Below are 19214 nucleotides of genomic sequence, written 5' to 3' on the forward strand. Positions count from 1 at the left end.
TATCTGGCACCCGGTTGTACTGAAGAGGTGTATCCTGCAGCAAAAGTGTCAAGACCGATCCTGCTGGTGGCATAAAGCACTAGTGGTGGTGCCATGTAAAAGCACTTGCTACACGCAAAAAACTGTTGGTATCAGGAAGGGCATCCAGTTGTAGAAACCATATCAAATCAGACAGGAGCCTGGTGCAACCCCCACCCCCACTTTGGTCAAACCATCCAACCCATGCTAGCATGGACAACAGATGTTAAATGATGATGATGAAACATGAAAATATCCTCTCTTTTACTTTTGCATACACACACACACACACACACATGAAGATTTGCAACCTAGGTTAAGGTAACACACTCACAATCAATCACTAGGTTATCATCTTGATTCTCAGACTGGGCAGCACAACAATTCATTTCACATTACTCCAATCCACTCGGACTGGTATCTTGTTCAAGGAGGATGTTAGAATCTAGGTTACGTAGGAGTTCTAGGACTTGAGACAGAGATGATCAAGGGCTTACCTTTACCTTTTTTACATAGACACATTTAGCTGAAATTATAATTCCTGCTCAATCAATGTACATACATGGAGAGGTGCAGACATAGGTTTGTGGTTAAGAACTTTGCTTCTCAATGTGGTTTTAGGTTCAGTCCAATGGCATAATGCCTTAGGCAAATGTCTTCTACTATACCTACTGGCCAACCAAAGCTTTGTGAATAGAGTTGGTAGAAGAAAACTGAAAGTCCATCATGTGTGTATATATATGTGTTTGTGTGTGTGTTTGTGTCTTGTCTGGACATCACATAATAGTTGTGAATGTATGCCACTGTCATACAAGCAATATCATCTGTTTCCAATATTCTGAGAGAAAATAAGTCTGGTCATGGGGAAATATTACTTTGCTTGGAACAGGCGAAGGGTTGGCAACATAAAGGGCAACCAGCTACAGACAATGTGCTTCAACAGATTCTGTTCAACCCATGTAGGCATGAAAAAATGGGCATTAAAAATGATGTGATGATGAGAAAGACACTTGCATAAATCCACAACATACAGACCTACAATGCATACATATATCAATACTAAATGCCCTCATTAATGAAAGCAGTAATTTAGCACGAAGCTATTTTAATTTATCATCACAATTCCTACAGCCGGTTGCTCAAACCTCACCTGTTCTCAAGCAAGCTAATATTTCCCCATGACCAGACATATTCTTGCAGAATTTTTTATTTATTTACCAAGGCCTATTCCCCATAGGAAGGAGTAGCCACAAGACACATACCAGGCATTCCATTCATTTCCCAGCTCAAAGAGGTGAGCCCCGTCCTATGCTCAGGTCAAGGCATAGAAAGCAACCCCGAATATCAGCAGCAGGGCCTGACAGAATATGCTAGTTTACCTGCGCTGCATCATGGTTCTGTACCTTTTTGAGCAACACCAATTCACTCATCCATCCACAAACACTCTCCAAGCTTTCCTATCATTAATAAGCTCTCCAACACCTCTAACCACCAAAGCTTTCCGCACTCCATCCATCCACACAAACTGAGGTCTGCCTCTGGTTCTGCTGCCTACCACTTCTGCCTTCATCACTCTCCTTACCATCCGCTCCTTGTCCATCCTCTCCATGTGGCCAAACCACCTCAACATTCCTCAATCCATTCTGGTAGATTTTCTCTCATTCCTACTCGCCTTCGCACCTCATTTTTCCATGTCACACCAACCATAGCCCTCAAACATCTCATCTCAAACACATCTAGTCACCTCCTTTCCGCCTCTCTCAGACCCCAAGTCTCTGTACCATATAACATTTTTGGCACACTCATGCCCTCATACACACCTCTTTTCGCTTTCATACTCCACCTTTTATCTCTCAGCATATCTTTCACAAATCCAAGTGTCTTAATCCCCTCCCTCACTCTATATCCCACTTCTTTAGCCAACCCCCCACCACCGCACGTGACCCCAAGTACTTAAAGACACTCACCTCCTCTAACATCTCACCATTTATACTCACATCCATCCTACCAGCCATTCCATCTCCCGAACATCGCATCACCTTACTCTTAGCTACATTCACTTTCAGTTTCCTCTTCTCACACACTCTTCCAAACTCTACCACCAGTCTCCTCAGTTGCTCTTCCGAATCTGCCGCCAGCGCTGTATCATCAGCAAACAACAACTGACTCACCTGCCATTTATATCTATTTTCTGCCACCATTTGAGCTCCCCTGCCAAAAGTTGTAGCATTCGCCTCTCTTACCACGCCATCAATATATAGATTAAACAGCCACAGAGACATCACACAACCCTGTCTTAAACCCACCTTCACATCAAACCACTCACTCACTTCTTGCAGAATACTACAACTTAATGACACCGCTTATATGGCAGTGACACTCATTTACAACTTTCACATGAAGTCAAGACAAGGACATACATGCATATAAATACATATATACATATGCGTGTGTGTTTATGTAAAATATACATATATATATATATATATACACATGACTGGCTTCTTTTAGTTTCCATTTACCAAATCCATCCAAAAGGCTTTGGCTAGCTTGGGGTTATATTATAAGACATGCCATGCAGTGAGACTGATCTGAAACCATGTGTTTGGGAATTTAACTTCTCAATCATACAACCATGCCTGTGTCGATTTAATAACCAAGCAACAACTAAAAAGCATTCATAGAATTCTGTCTGAAAAACAAAACGAAACAAAGCAAAAAATGAGAGAGAGAGAGAGAGAGAAAACCACATTCTGCAAGGGATACTCAATGATAATGCAAAGAAGTACTGAAACAAAACAACTGTAATAACAGACGGAGGAAACAAAAGAACTGATACCAATTTTGGTATTTTGGCATATGATGTATTTTTTATTTATTTTTCTTGTTTTTGTTCTGGTCTTTTTTTAAATCTTTTAACTTATTTTTTTTTTCTCTTTTAAACTCGTCTCAATAACAGTTTATTCTATAGTTTTTAGTTTTTTTTGTGTTTGTAAATATGAATCTGGTTGCTGTTCCTACTGGAGGTAAAGGGTTTTCGTTTTTTTTTTGTTTTTGAAAATTTTTTTTTAACATTTTTGTTGCTGTTCTTGGTGGTGTGGGTATTTTTTTTGTTGATAATCTCCTTGTGAGTCAGAGGAAGAAGAAAGGGGGGAAGAGAGTGGTTTGGGTTGTTTTTTTTTTGTTTGTTTTTGTTTTGTTTTTTGGTACCAATGTTACTTACCAGAGTCTGTTTGACAAATCTGCACACTGGCAGTGTTAGCTAATGGGGAACTTTGAGTCTGATGTAACCGTTGGACAGTCTCCTCTAGGCTCCTGCAAGGTGACTTAGTCGGGCCAGATGCCAAGGGGTTACCAGGTCGTTTCAGAGACGGGTGTGAAAGAATAGAATTCAGCTGTGGTTCACTCAGTTTTTGAACGTCGGCCAAGCTTATTAAAGGTACAGCTGTCACATAGCTGCTGTCACCGCTGTTGTTGACCAGATTTCCACTTTTGGCTCTGTCCGATGCCACAGCAGAAGAATTGGTCACTGTAGCAGCAGTGGTGACAAGTGTTGGTGTGAGAGTTGGAGGTGCTCGGGGAGGAGATGCTGCTGCTGCTGTTGATGATGACGACGATGGGGAGAGTGCTGCTGTTGATGAAGCAGCTGCTGTGGAAGGACTTGTTGAAGACACTACCGACGACTGCGAGTAGGAAGATGTCTTTGGGGAAGTCGACAAAGTGCTGTCTTTCGGTCCGTTGCTCGATCCCGGCACTGGAGAGCCATCAGTTGCAGTGATGACCACCACAGACGACTTTGTACTGCAATCGAGAACAACATCGTCACCGTCATTCTCCGCAATTACTGGTAGAGGAGTTGAAGACGATGGCGATGATGTAGTGGTACCAGATGCAGCTGAGAGAGGTGTGGATGATGTTGCTGTTGTGGTGGTGGTGGTGGTAGTAAGAGAGTTAGGGTTAGAAGGAAGGGAATTTAGAGAATCACTTTGGACCTTCTCAGTGTCAACAGTAGGAGTTTGTTGGACTGTATCACTAGCAGAGTTAGATGATACAGAAGCTGTGTCCTGTCCTTTGCAAAACATGTAAGTCAACTGTGGGAAGTGGCTTTCTAAGGTACCCAGCTTTATGATCTTATTGCACTTGAGAACAGAAACTGGAAGACTGTAGTACTGAATAAAAGCCTTTTCCTCTTCATCAGTACAGGTCGTGAGAGGAACCTTCAGTACATTCTCTAGAGCAAATAGAAACTCATTCATGCTGCACTGTGGGTAGTACAACTTGCAGACGGCTTCTACCAATGCATAAGAACCACTGCGGTTAGGTGAGTTAATGCATGATATACTTTTGCCACGCAAGAAAATGCTAGATATGTGCTGCACAAGGGCTGAATCCATGGGCTTTGATACTGGCTGTTGAGGTTGTGAATCTCCTTGAACCGATCCTGTCGCTGTTGGAGTTGAAGATAAAGAATACGAAATCTGTTCAGCTGCTGAAGCTTGTTGTGAAGATGATTGCTGTTGTTGGGGTTGCTGTGAAGATGACGGCTGTTGGGAGACCTTATTGGTTGTCGGCACGGGCGACGATGAGGTGAGGTTGATGGGTTGCACACTGGATGCATGCAGCACCATAGAGTTGGCTGAGATACTGTTATGGTTTGAAGATCCGGAACCACTTGCTGCTGCTGCTGATGCTATATTTTGGATGTTAGATGCCAATGTCCGAGAGTGAGATTTGTTGACACTACTACTCACCACCATGTTAGGACTGGGGACAGTAGAGTGGGCTGCTACGGCTTGGCTAGCAGAACTGGCTTCATTGGGCCGTGTCCACAGTCCAGCCACAGCAGTGCTTTGAGTGTCTGGAATGGAGAGCAACTGCTCGTATATACTTGGTGGATGGTGGCCTTGAGGCAATGATGGTGCTGTTGTGACAGGAATGTTGCTGATGGGATGGGGATATGATGCAGATGATACAGGCATACGTACAGATGAGTTGGCTTGAGTGTAGCGGGCTATGTTGGCATAGTTCCCAGGTAAAGAACTAACAACGGCGTTCCATGCCTGGGATTGGTGCTGACTGAGGGCGCTAAGGATTGGTCCACTCGATGCATACATATTGGCCGGATTAGAAATAGATGGCGAGGGTAGCCTTGGTAGTTGGCTCACAAGGATATTTTGACTAGTTTGATGGGCAGATCTCTGGTGGATAACTGACTGACCACCAGTTGCCTGCGATACAATTGAAGGCAAGGATTGGGTAACAACATGTCCTTTTGTTAAAAAGCTTTTCAGTACATGAAGAGGGTTATGTTGCTTTGATGTAGGCAGTTGGCTAGGGTTTGGCAAGCCATGCTGGTTAGGATTGGCCTGCTCAGATTGCAGCCGGCTATTTCCCAGTAGGGAATTGGAAGTACTAAAGTTTGCTCGTTGTTGTTGTTGTTGGAGTGATTGTTGTTCATTACTGCTGGGAACTTTCAAAGGTAGTTGTTGTTTGGCAAAATTTAGGAAGTTTGGGTTCAGTCCACTTGGAATGACTATATTTGGATTAATAAGATTGTTTGTCATGGGTGACCGAGTTGGGTTTCCTCGTGGACTGGGATTTCTGGGATAGGGGGGCAATGCAGTATTAAATGGATGCATAGCTTGTGTACTTGACAGAGCTGAGGAAACTGAAATATGGGAAGGGAATGCACTTAAGTGCGGAGGAGGGGGAGAAGAAAAGTTTGAGTTTTTAGTAGGGTTACCACTGAAGTCTATATAGCGAGCATGTGTGAGAGGTTTGTCCTGGGGCAGATCAATTATTAAAGGGTTGTGGTATGTCTTGATAGTATTCAGGCTTACCAGCTTGGTACTTTTGCAAAATGAGAAATTGAAACCAGCTACTTTGCATGTTTCGTTCAGCATGTCACACTCTATTTTCGTTGGAGGCTCACCAGTGATTTGATTATCAGCTAGTAGGCCAGCAGCATAGCGTATCACAGACAAAGGAACATATTTTCCACCATTAGACCGTTCAACGTAGGGCGTGATGGTGTTGTTGATTTGCAGCCAGCCACAGTAGTCCATAAACTGAGGCCGGTCGGACTTGCGTGGCAACGACATATCATGTGCCCTGGTATCCTCTTGCTGGTCTTCAGTAGGAAAAGACTTTTTCACGATGTCGTGGAACTGCTCAAACTCCGCCATATTAACGATTAAATCTTGTGTAGTAAACAGCTGTTTGCCATACTCATAGCTACAGTGAACTGTGTTTATTTCATTCAGAAGTTTGGCCTCGTGTTCAGTAATGAAGTAACTTGTCAGAGGATCCCTCTTACCCAGCTCATCTGGGAACGAGTTTGGGTACCGGCTGAACAGTTTCACTTCCACTATGCGTACACTCACAAATTTTTTATCCTCTCGAAATATGAAAGGAATGTTAATACCATCAATAGTGGTCCAACCGAAGACACCCTTAATACTGGAAATATCAATGCGTTTCTCCAGGGCTTCCATGGCTTCTTCAGAGAGTTTGTCAGAAGACTTGGTGCTGGCCAAAGACTGTGTGTGGCTAGCAGCCACAGCGGCAGCTGGGTTGGCATAGCTGCTTGTGTTTGACGGCGACCGGCTAGACAACACATTGGAGGATGATCGTTGATGGTTGACTGGTGCCGCTAACCGACTGTTGGCGTTCTGTGAGGGTTGCTGTAACTGCGTTGATAGCGAACTGACACTTCCACCACTGCTACCACCGCCACTGCTACTGCTGCTGCTTGCATTATTATTATTATTATTGTTATTGTTGCTGTTGTTGTTGCTGCTACTGTCTCCACTTGGGGTATTACTGCAGGCTACAACAGCACTGCTGTCACTTTCATCTCTTGGTTCTGCCTTTATCTGAATCGGCATATTCGGGATAGCCTGCAAATAAACAAAAAAATAAAACGTTTCTATAAATGTTACTTAATATATTATCATTAAAATAATACTGAACATTAATTCAGATTCAAAAAAATTAATCACGGCTGCAATAGGAGCTAGGTCTTAAAAGACTGTTTCAAGTACAAAGACAATAGTGCTATGAAGAGAAGTAGTTAAGATATTGCAATAAATTTCAACAGTTCTACTGATATCTTAATCCTGATTAAATTAAGACATCCTTATGGGAACAGAGTATACTTAGCTTTGTGTATGTGCACTTGAGACACAAAAACTGAGTCGACTCATTTTTGACAGTGGGGTACTTTCCATTGTTCCTATGATGGAGCACACACATTTTATTTTTACTAACCAATAGAAAGAGGTTGCTAAAACTGATTTGCATATGATTAACATGTTACATCACCAGAAAAAATTTAATATGTGCAGGGAGGGATAATATAGAAAATGGTTGTAAGAAGACAGTACCCAGAGGTAAATAATGAAAGTCCCTTTTGGGAAAGAATTACTTTAGACTAATTTTTATTAAGTTTAAATTTCCATGAATTGTTGAAGAACCACAACTGATAGAGACTCAAAGACTCCAAACTGACTGATACAGAGACAATAATGGGTAAACTTTCTAAGCTGCTACTCATGAGTGAAGTATGATTTCATAACTTGTAAACCATGCCTTGGCTGCTTGTTTTAGGTGTCTATGTCATCATAAGCAGATATAAACACCTTCTTGGACCTGCTACCCATGACCACCCTCGAGGATGTTATAACTAGAAAGAGAGAGGGCTGCATGAATAGTTAGCTAGCATTCATTTTCTGCTGAGTAGACTGGAATAAAGTGAAATGGAGTATTTTGCTCAAGAACACAATGCAGTGCCTGGTCCAGGAATCAAACGCATGACTACAATCACCTTAGCTGGCCATGTGCCTTTGTGTACAGTGAATGACATAATGCCCATGACAACGACAAATCTTCAGAAAATACATAAATGCAGATTGTTAGATAACTTGGTATGAAAAAGGTTGAGCAAGTGTTTGAAACATTAAACATCCTAGTTATTAGGCTGTGTGCCTTTGTATAAAGTGAATGACATAATGCTCATGACAAAGACAGATCTTCAGAAAATACATAAATGCAGATTGTTAGATAACAACTCAGTTACTCAAGTAATGTAGCAGAACGACAGTGGGGAGGGAAGAAAATTCTCAGGGACATCAGCTGCATAAAATGCTATTAGTAAGGTAAACACTAACAGTTTCAATGATTTAAAGTTAAATGCATGTCTTCTCTAGCAATTCTAAACATTCTGGTTGCTCAGCACTTCTTTTTATTGAATTATGTTTTACAACTGCCCCATCCCACCCTTTTGCTTTGCAAAAGAAAATTATTTTAACCCTTTTTTAGTGTATTTCCCTCAGGCATCTGGCTGTAAAACAATGCCTCAAATTAAGCTTATATTCTGTTATCTTTTGATGAAAGATAATACAATTCCAATCTCCCATACTTGAGACACCAGGTTTTTTCATTAAGAACACACTTTTATTGCTAACAAACTCAGCAGTAATGAAATGTGTGCATGTGTACACACACAATCAACCTACCATTGTTGTACCTTTATTAATTAACCCTTTTGTGACCAAATTTCTAATGAAGTGCACAGGTCTAACTTTCATTTAATCCTGGAAAATAATCAATAATTTAGGAAGAAGGTTAGTAAAATACCTAATTCTTCACTCCTATTAATTTGTATATTAATATTAACCCATTTTTTAAAAATGTATTTCTGTTGAAATACACTACTTTTGATTCAATTAATTTTGAAAGTAATGAAGAATTTAGTAAAATAATTTTGTCCTGATTAATCTGATGTTTGGAACATAAATGAAGAGGAAATTTTGATGGGAGGTTTTGATTTAGATTACTTAAAAACAAGAAGTTTGTACCATAACTGGGGGCAGTTGATATGAGATGGGTTAAGCCAGTGTTTGAAACATTAACCTCTTAGCAATTATACTGGCCACGTCCAGCCCAAATACGCTATCTGTTTTATGTTGAAACCAGCGAGATCCAGCCTATCACACCTACCTTTCAATATCATTATAAAATATACAATCACATCATCAAAATTTCAAAGTTATGAGATATTGCATGATTTATTAAAAACAATATGAATGAAAAAGCATTACACCATGACAGAATAATCTGAATGCTCAAAGGTTAAAGTTCATATGAAAAATTATTATTGAAGTCTTTTTCATCTAAACACAAGCTTTTCAAAACAGTTTTGCATCAAAGAGCATGTGGTAGTCTCAGGTGGGTCAGTATTATATCTGTGCTTTGTTATCAAATGGGTCAACATATGTGTATTAATATCATACATTAAGTTTACTTTATACTTAAACAATAATTTCAATTCAAAGATACTACTACTTGACACAAGTTAAAAGTGAGAGGTGGTCATAAGTTTGGTATCTTTCATTTTATCTCTCATTGTATGCTTAGATTAAGTGGATAAAATATCATCAGGTAGACTTAATGCTTGTCTTCATTTACTAATGCATCACCCCGCCTTGCCATCTGCTATTTCAAAATTTAAATATATTAATTTTAACGTATTTTTGATATATTTAACTTCAGTCAGAAGTTAGATTCAATGACTTTTACACAAAGAATGCTCACATTATAATCCTTTATATTTATTATTATGCACATAATGTTGGGGTGGGGGAAGCTGGCAGAATCATTAGCATGCTGGACAAGATGCTGAGCAGCATTTCTTCCAGCTCTTTATGTTCTAGGTTCAATTCTGCTAAGGTAGACTTTGCCTTTTGGGGTAGATAAAATAAGTACCAGTTGAGTATTGGAGTTGTAACTAACTGGTCCACTCCCCAAAACTTTCAGACCTTGTGCTTATAATAGAAAGGATTATCATGCATAAAATGTATATATGCTTATACACACCCCTACTCATAAACACATACAGGTGTGTGTATGTATCATCATTATTTTTGGTTTGCTTTCCGTATTTGCAAGTGTTGGACAATTCAACAAAATCCAATGAGTTGGAGAATAATATCCTACTCCAGTGTCTCAGTTTTTGTAGTTTCAGCAGCTGGATGCTCTCTCTGACACCAACCACTTTATTTGCTGACAATAAATGTTTTTCATATAACATACAGTTTCTCAAAGTGCAGGAGATTAACACATAACCCAAATACTAGCAAGAAACAACAGAAAAGTAATTCTAATATGGGTAAGTTGTTACAAGATATAAGACTGACAGCTGATTTGAATCACTAGAGTGATGGCCTATTTTGTTAAAAGTTTTGGTTTCAATTACTAAAGTGGCCCAAGAAAAGATACTTCTCCAGTTCCTCTCTGTAAACAGTGTTAGTATTGTTTATTGATGGATTTTACTTAAGCTTATAGTGTTGGGTGAAGGCATGTGGCATGGTGGCTAGGATGTTGCACTCACAAATCCCAAGATTGTGGTTTTAATTTCTGGACAAGGCAGTGTACTGTGTTATTAAGCAAAACACTTCATTTCACAATACTCCAGTCCACTCATCTGTAAATGAATAACCCTACAATGGACTGGGATTGTGTTCGGGAGAAGGTAGTGATTTGGGGCACTGGGTAATTGGCTCTATGGGTCTTAGTGCATGAGACAATAATGTCTGAGAGTTGATGATGATGATGAAAAAGTGGTGGGCTCACACTGGCTATACTTATGTTAAACCAACAGCCTGTTTAATCTTGTGGTTTTAAAAACTGAAATAAGATCAAGTATGATATGAGATCATGTGGTAATAAAGACATGAGGGTTAGGGTAGAAAATGGGTAATAATAAAATTGGAGGCAGCTGCATAGAAACTGTTAAAAAACCCCTTTCCAAAAGAATCTTAGATATAATTTTACATCCACTCATTTACATTCAATCATTTTCTTTTTGCATGCCATTCCAAGGGGTGATGGAGACCATGGACCACCATGCCCAAAGCCTTAAGATTCATGATTTTTCTTAGGAAAGATATAACAGTAGTTTCTTCTTGCCATCTTCCAGGTGATTTATAGTTTACTCTGCTAGCTTCCAGTTCCCACTGAGCTTATCCCTGAAGCATAGGGCCTATTTAACTGTTAGGCAGGGAAACTGTTTCTCATGACACCAGGGCATGACCACACATCGGTGGGCCTGTGTGACAGAGGCCAATCCCAACTCCAACCCTGCACACTTAGGTCATGGGACCATCTATTATGTGACCTGTAAGTGGGGCTTTTGATAGGCACTACAACCTCAGGCCAGGGAGTGGTAGTGATTCCACATTCCTCCAAACCCCAGCCTCACAAAAATGTAATTTGACTCTTTTTCCCAGGACAAAACTATGGTCAGATATTTTTTTGTTTTACTTATTTCAGTCATTAGACTGTGACCATGTCGGGGCACTGCCTTGAAGAATTTTATTTAGTCAAATGAATCAAACCCAGTACTTATTCTAGTGGTCTCTTTTACTGAATTGCTAAGTTACAGAGACAAACACACCAACATCGGTTGTCAAGAAGTGGTGCAAGGTAAAGACAGAGACACACACATATATATGATGGACTTCTGACAGTTTCTGTTTACCAAACCCATTTGATAATTGTGAATATTTGTAATATGAATTGTGTTTTAACAGATAGTTATTTTTGTTTTGCTGCATTTTAAAATTCAATGCTTTTCTAGCATTAAACATAAGAAATATTAGGTACTCTGAACTTGACATGCTGACAAAATACAGTTCTTATGAAAGACCATTTGCCAATGGTTATAACATTGCACACACCAGCTCAGTACTTTTTACTTTATACTAACTCCATGGAACAAACAACTTTTTTGAAGCTTTCCACTGTTCACAATGTTATAATAACAATAATAATAATAATAATAATAATAAAAACAACCCACAGCACCCCGTATGACAGTGATAAGAAGCTTGAAAAATTGTGAAAGAATGCAAGAACATTTTCAAGAATATTCTAAGTTCATAAATATTTCTCTTCAGAATAGAAAATAAAATTCTACCCACCCCCTCTCACCAACCAACCAACCAACCGTCTTGCATTCTTTTTGCTTTTAAAGAGAAAAGAAATGAGAACCACAAACAGAGCTGTTTTTCTTTTGTTTTTTTTTCTTTGCTGTTGTTCAAGCAGGTGGAAATGATTGTTGATTTCCATTGCTTCTCCGATTCTATGCATTAATAATGATTCTTCACAGAAATAAAATTTACAAAAAAGCAAAAAGAAAGAAAGAAAGAAAAAAATTCTGGGTTTCCATTTCTTTTATTTTCATTTAACTTTCAAATATGTTCATAAAATGTAACTCAATTTCTATTTAAGTTAAAATTATCACCAATAATAATAATAATAATGATGATGATGATGATGATGATAATGATAATAATAATGATAATAATAATAATAATAGAAATAACAAGTGAATAATAATTATTGCAATGACAGTAATTTAATGCTGCTACTATTATTGATAGTATTATTATTAGTATAAAAACAACAATAATCATAACCAAATGAAAAACAAAATAACTATTATATATATACATTATACATATCTACTCTTACTATAAAAAAACTTTAACAAAAAAAAAAAAAAAAAAAAAAAAAAAAAAAAAAAAAAAAAAAAAAATGAAGTTCTCTGAGAATTTTATTAACGGTAACACTATAGCACCATCAACAGCATCGAGCAAAGAATTTACATATCTTTTTACAGTTTCTAATAAGAATTTTTTTGATTCAAACTTTTAAGAAATTTTTCCTTTTTTTCTAACCTGCAAAAAAAAGTGAAACTGCATAACCTAGTGATTAGGGCATTGCACTCGTGATCTGAGGATCGTAATCTCGATTCCCAGACCAGGTAAAGCATTGTGTTCTTGAGCAAAATGACACTTCATTTCGCATTGCTTCAGTTCACTCAACCGTAAATGAGTTCCAACAATAGCTGGGAAGTTAACCCTGTGACAGAGCAGTGTCCTGTTTAGTGGAGAGTTATTGATATTTCAGTGAAGGCTTAGTGGTTAGTGGTTAGAGTATTCAGCTCACAATTGTATGGTCATGAGTTCAATTCCTGGTAATGTGTTGTGTCCTTGAGCAAGACACTTTATTTCACATTGATCCAGTCCACTCAACTGGCAAAAGTAAGCAGTACTTGTATTTCAAAGTGAGTAGTACTTCTATTCCAAATCTGAATGCTAAAGGCTTAACCGTTTAGCATTCACATTTCTGTCAGAAATAATGCTTATTTATTCACATTGTTTTGAATTAATCATGCATTATTTCATAGCTCCAAAATTTTGGTGTGATTGCATATTTTTCGAATGACAATGTGGGTTAGGTGTGAGAAGCCTGATATGGCCAATTTGAACATGAAACAGGTAGAATATCTGGGCCAGATATGGCCAGTTTAAATGCTAAAAACTAATTTTATAGACACTTCTTTCAAAATTCCTATTTTGTTTTTCACACATTCACTTGTATAGGTTTGCAACAGCCACTCTCTGAGAGAACATGTTCCAGTGGGCAAAAACATGTTAAAATGTAAAACATTAGAGAAAGAAACCTAGCTATTTCTTGGCAATAATTACATCTGAAGCAAAATTGATTTCATAGATTCTTAAAATATTAGTGGGTCTCCAAAAAGTCTTATATGGACCCCCAGTTGAGAACATTGGTATAAAAGATGTATGGTTATAGACACACCTAAATTTCAGCAGTGCACATTCAGGAAAAAAAATGTTCTAGTGCATTAAAGCTTATGGGAGGCCCAACTTTACATATGCATACCCTGGCTTTTTGAGAACCTCTGTACTAAGTTGACGACATAATCCCAGAGTTATTTTGAGCTAACATGGTTTATGACATTCCTGAAGAAGTTGCTGTTTTTGCTTTTGTGCTTTATGTCTAGTCATTACATGTAGAAATTCTACAACAGGACATTGTAACGTCTCATTACTTGAACATTTTTAGATAAAAAAAAAAAAACACAAAAAAAACCCAACAACATTCCACTGAAATCTATCCATTCTACTTTCATTTTAAATTAGAATTTCTGTGTATGCGTGGGGGATGAGTGTGAGTGGCAATGAGACTTTGGCTTAGCAAAATAAATTTAAATTTGGGAAAACTATAAACCTTCTTAAAAATAGCAACCAAATTTACTTCAAATCTTTGTACATGACTTAAGAAAGAAAGGACACATCAGATCATGTACCCTTTAATACGTTAAGCCTGCAGGGATGGGATGGCCAAGGCTGGAACTTTGTAAATCAGAGATAGATCTAATCTAGGGCTAAACAAAAACAACCTGCAGCAATAACGCAATCAAAACTAGGTTTTGCCATATGAACTTGTTTTTATTTTTCTTCCCATCCTTCTTTTGGGGACATGATAAACAGGAGAGTGGCAACTGATTGGTGTTGCTTGCCCTAACTGCTCATAAATGTTGCATTGATAGGTGCATCCATGCGCATGTGTGGATGTCGACATTCCATGGCTTTGCCTGTCACCATCTGAATGAATCAGTAATATGCTGTTTACGTTCCTTGCTGGCATTACAATTGGTTGTTCTGTGCTTTCAAAGACATGACATGAGCAACAGGTAAGTGTTGGTGATGGGAGGAGCATCCAGCTACAAAATCTTGCCATACAAACCTAAGTCTCCCATCCAGTCTATGCTAGTCAGGAAAAACACATTTAATGAATTGAATAAAAAAATTTGTATTAACACAAACAAAATTTATAAGTGTGCTAATTTAATTTGAATCAATGGTTGGAGAATTGAGTGGAAAATTACACACACACAAGTGCGCACAAACACATGTATTTAGGCTTGTATCTTTTACTTGTTTCAGTTATTAGACTTCAGCCATGCTGGGGCACCACCTTGAATTTTTAGTTGAATGAATTGACCCGAGTACTTATTTTTAATAGATACATATGCACATAGATATATATATACATATAGATATATGACAGGCTTCTTTCAGTTTCTGTCTACAAAATCCACTCACAAGGCTTAGGTCAGCCCGAGGCTATAGTAGGAGACCCTTGCCCAAGGTGTCATACAGTGGGACTGAACCTGGAATCATGTGGTTGGGAAGCAAGCTTCTTATCACACAGCCATGCCTGCACCTATAAATACAATGGGCCTGGTACAGTTTCTGGCAACCATTTTTACGAACAAGGCATTAGTTGAACTGGGGCCATAATAGATGTTTGCCCAGGCTGACATGCAGTAAGACTGAACCTGAAACCACATGGTTGTGAAGCAAACTCCTTACCCACACACCCATGCCTGCACCAAAACACACTCTTCATTTTTTTCTTCTTTGATTGTTGTAAAGCTGTCTTCTTGTTGCCCCACACCCACCTCCAATTTTCTTAAAAAGAAAACATTCAAACTAAAGTTGAACTTCTGCCAAGAATAATAAGTCTAGAAGATTAGATGCAGGTCTTATGCAGGTGTTTTGCGGGTTGCCATTAGCTGCTACATACATGCAGTTGCTGTTGTTCAGCCACAAGTTGTCCTGGATCAAGCTGTTCTACAGGGTTTTCCCCAAAGTCTGGACACAGAAGAAATCTCATTAACTATATTTTATATATATATTTTGTATATATCATATTTTACCTATATATTTTTTACTCGATGAAAATCACAGATACAACACTTGATGGAATGCATAAAGAGTGAATGAACTCAAATTGACAGCAAGGTGAAGTTATTGCATCAAGTTCGCGTAAATCTTGCAAAGTGCATCGACTTTTGCATCACAAATGGTGAAAATCATATTGAAGATGTTATTTGTTAATATTCCAATTGAATAAATTGTTGAAAATTTTATGTATATTTCTTGAAAAAATAGATTTTGTCTGTGGAACACCCTTTAGGAACACCCTGTACAATCAAAGGAGTTCAATAAGTAGTGATACTCCTACCCCCCCCTTTTTTAAATCTATTTTTCTATCTTAGTGTAGCTTGACCCTTTCAACAGCAACGTGTTTATGTCCACCTCTAAAGAAATTTTCAAATTTAGATAAAATCTTGGAATGAAATCTCTTTATTACATTATTGGTTTCAAATTTTGGCACAAGGCCTGCAATTTCGGGGGAAGGGGTAAGTTGATTATATTGACCCCAGTGATCAACTGATACTAATTCTATTGACCCTTAAAGGATGAAAAGCAAAGACGACCCTGGTGGAATTTGAACTCAGAACATAAAAATGGATGTAATGCCGCTATGCATTTTGCCCAAGCGTATTAACAATTCTGCCTGCTTGCTGCCTTTATTACATTATTACCATCATTTTAATGTCCACTTTTCCATGCTTGTATGAGTCAGATAGAATTAGTTGAAACAGATTTTCTATAGAAGACTGAAAATGAGACAGACATACCACCTGTAATGGAAGTAATGGTCATAAAAACTATCTTCTGATGTCAAGACAAGAAGACACACTCACATATATATGAAAGGCTTCAATCAGTTTTTGCTTCCCAAATCTACTTGCAGGCTTAGAGGTCAGCCTGGGGCGAGAGTAAAAGAAATTGCCCATGGTGCCATGCAGTAGGATTGAACCCAAAACCACATAGCTGGGAAGCAAGCTTCTTAGCCACTGTCAGTAGGTGCCCTCTATTATAGCCAAAGGCTGATTAAGACCTTGTGAGTGAAAGTGTAAACAGAGACTGAAGAAGCCCATCATGTGTGCGTGAGTGAGTTCATATTTCCTTTTGTTTTCATATGTGATGGCATCTGTGCCCAGCGATGCCTTTCTGGCACTTGTGCCCGCGGCATGTGTAAGGACTTTCAAGCGAGATCGTTGCCAGTGCCCCTGGACTGGCTCTTGTGCGGGTGGCACATAAAATACACCATTTTGAGCGTGGCTGCTGCCAGTACCGCCTGACTGGCCTTCATAGGATTTTCGAGCGAGATCGTTGCCAGTGCCCATGGACTGGCTCTTGTGCAGATGGCACATAAAATACACCATTTTGAGCGTGGCCGTTGCCAGTACCGCCTGATTGGCCTTCGTGCAGGTGACATGTAAAAGCACCCACTACACTCTCTGAGTGGTTGGCGTTAGGAAGGGCATCCAGCTGTAGAAATTCTGCCAAATCAGATTGGAGCCTGGTGTTGCCATCCGGTTTCACCAGTCCTCAGTCAAATCGTCCAACCCATGCTAGCATGGAAGGCGGACGTTAAACAATGATGATGATGATGATGATGATGTGTGTATGCTCTGTAAGAAAAAGTTTCACTGCTCATAGGGACTGTAATGTTTGCTTAGAACAGTGCTCTGCAACTGGCATGCCATGGCACACTGGTCTGTCACAAGACGATGCTAGGTGTGCTGCAGTGTAACCCGAATATAATGTTTTTCCCTATACTTTTAGTTATATTTCTAGTTCAGGTTTGCTGCCGTATTTTGAAAAGAATATAAGTGTACCACAACTGGAAAAAAGGTTGCACAGCACTGGCTTAGAAGTCTACAGTGGCAGCATGTATATGCTTCTTGCAACATGTTGCATGCTGTTCTTTCATCATAATAGAGCTAATAGAAACAGGTGACCAGATATCATTCAGGAATGATATCTGGTCATAAAAAACTTCTACTCCAACTTGTAGTCTCATCTGACCCATGCAAGCATGAAAAAGTTAATATTAACCTCTTTGCTACTATATTTCTGCTGAGCTAAAACTGCCTTTGTTTAAATTAACTCTGGAAATAACAAAGAATTTCGTGTGAAATAATTCTGTTTTTCTTAAACTGATGTTTGCAACAGAAATTTACATAAAATTTTGTTAGAAAGTCTTTTTAATTTAGATATCTTTAAAACAGAAAGTTTGTATTATACAAGTAAGGGTGGTCTCAGGTGGGTTGGCATCAAGAGATTTAAAAGATGATGATAATTTATATGTGCATATGAGTGTATGTGTGTGTGCATGCACACACAAATATGCACATATATGCTAAGTACTAACAAGACTTACAGAATCTAAAAATCAACAAGGAACCAACCATAAACATTTATTTGGATTGGTCTTTATTCATAAGAACTCTAGAAGAATTTAATTGACCTTCAGAAGAAGCACAACAATAAAAGTACATTTCTCTTCATAATACATTGCCACACACACAAAAAAATTCCCATTTATTTACAAATTATTTTTAATGGTGGCACTGATAGTAGATAAAACTATAAATAGCAGCATGAAAAATATTGGGTAAAAAAAAAACTATTGGATTGGAAAAGAAACAAAAGCTGTCAATGCAACTGAAAGCCACAACTTCTGGGAACATGACAAGCATACTAACCATTACACAAAAATAACCCTTTGAATTTTCCCCCCATTCATTTTAGAAGCTTTACTCTTAACTGAAAATTCCAAAATGGTTTTCTACTGACTACCACCACTGAGTTCCAATACAATTAAATGTGTGTAAATCATCACTGTTTTAATGTCTACTTCTCCATGCTTGATAGAAATGTTCTATGGCCAAAGGCCATTCCTGTCCCCAACCGACTCCTGTTTCTAAGCAAAATAATATTTTCTTCATGACCAGACATGTTTCCTCAATTATCAAGTAACATCAAGATAAGAGACAATAATACACACACACACACACACACACACAGATATATGATGTGCATCTTCCAGTTTCCCCCTACCAAATCTACTTACTTTGGTTAACCCGGGGCTATAGTAGAAGACACTAAGCCCAATGTGTCAGGCAGTGAGATTGAACCAGAAACTATGTGGGCAGAAAGCAAAATTCTTACCAAAAAACCATGCCTGCACTTAAAAACAATGTTAATTTAAAAAATAACAATCAAAGATACAAAGAAATGAGATGGAGAAGTGGTTGGTTATATTAAAATATTCTGTTGCATTCAAAATTTATAAAACCATTAGCATCGTTTCAACATTAGTCTTAGACTTATTGTCAGCTCTTCCGTAGAGACAGGAATCTTGATGTAATTGTGTATGTGTGCATCTACATATATGCAAGTGTGAGTGCATATGCACAAATGTTTTGATACAACATATGCAGATATGTACAACAGGACCAGATATGTCAGTGTGGCTAAGAAATTTGCACTGCAATCTTATGGTTTCAGGTTCAAGCATGGCACCTTGGGTTACAGAAAAGGTTATAACCTTTACTGATTAAAAATAATACTTTTACTTGCTTCTGTCTGGGGCACCGAGATATATAAATTATATATATA

General features: G+C 38.4%; 1 protein-coding gene across 3 annotated transcripts in view; it reads right to left on the minus strand.

Moving 5' to 3' along the window:
- Nucleotides 1–2835: 2835 nt before the first annotated feature.
- LOC106872104 (mucin-5AC) overlaps nt 2836–19214 on the minus strand; it is a 366408-nt gene continuing 350029 nt past the window's right edge. For all 3 annotated transcript variants that reach the window (XM_052978293.1, XM_052978292.1, XM_014918965.2), the window contains one exon: nt 2836–6917. In XM_052978293.1, coding sequence (XP_052834253.1) covers nt 3234–6905 — 3672 coding nt within the window. In that variant the 5' untranslated portion in view covers nt 6906–6917 and the 3' untranslated portion in view covers nt 2836–3233. The remainder of the gene's footprint in view (nt 6918–19214) is intronic.

This window comes from Octopus bimaculoides, chromosome 2 (assembly GCF_001194135.2).
Source record: "Octopus bimaculoides isolate UCB-OBI-ISO-001 chromosome 2, ASM119413v2, whole genome shotgun sequence".
In the NCBI taxonomy this organism is placed as follows: Eukaryota; Metazoa; Mollusca; class Cephalopoda; order Octopoda; family Octopodidae; genus Octopus; species Octopus bimaculoides.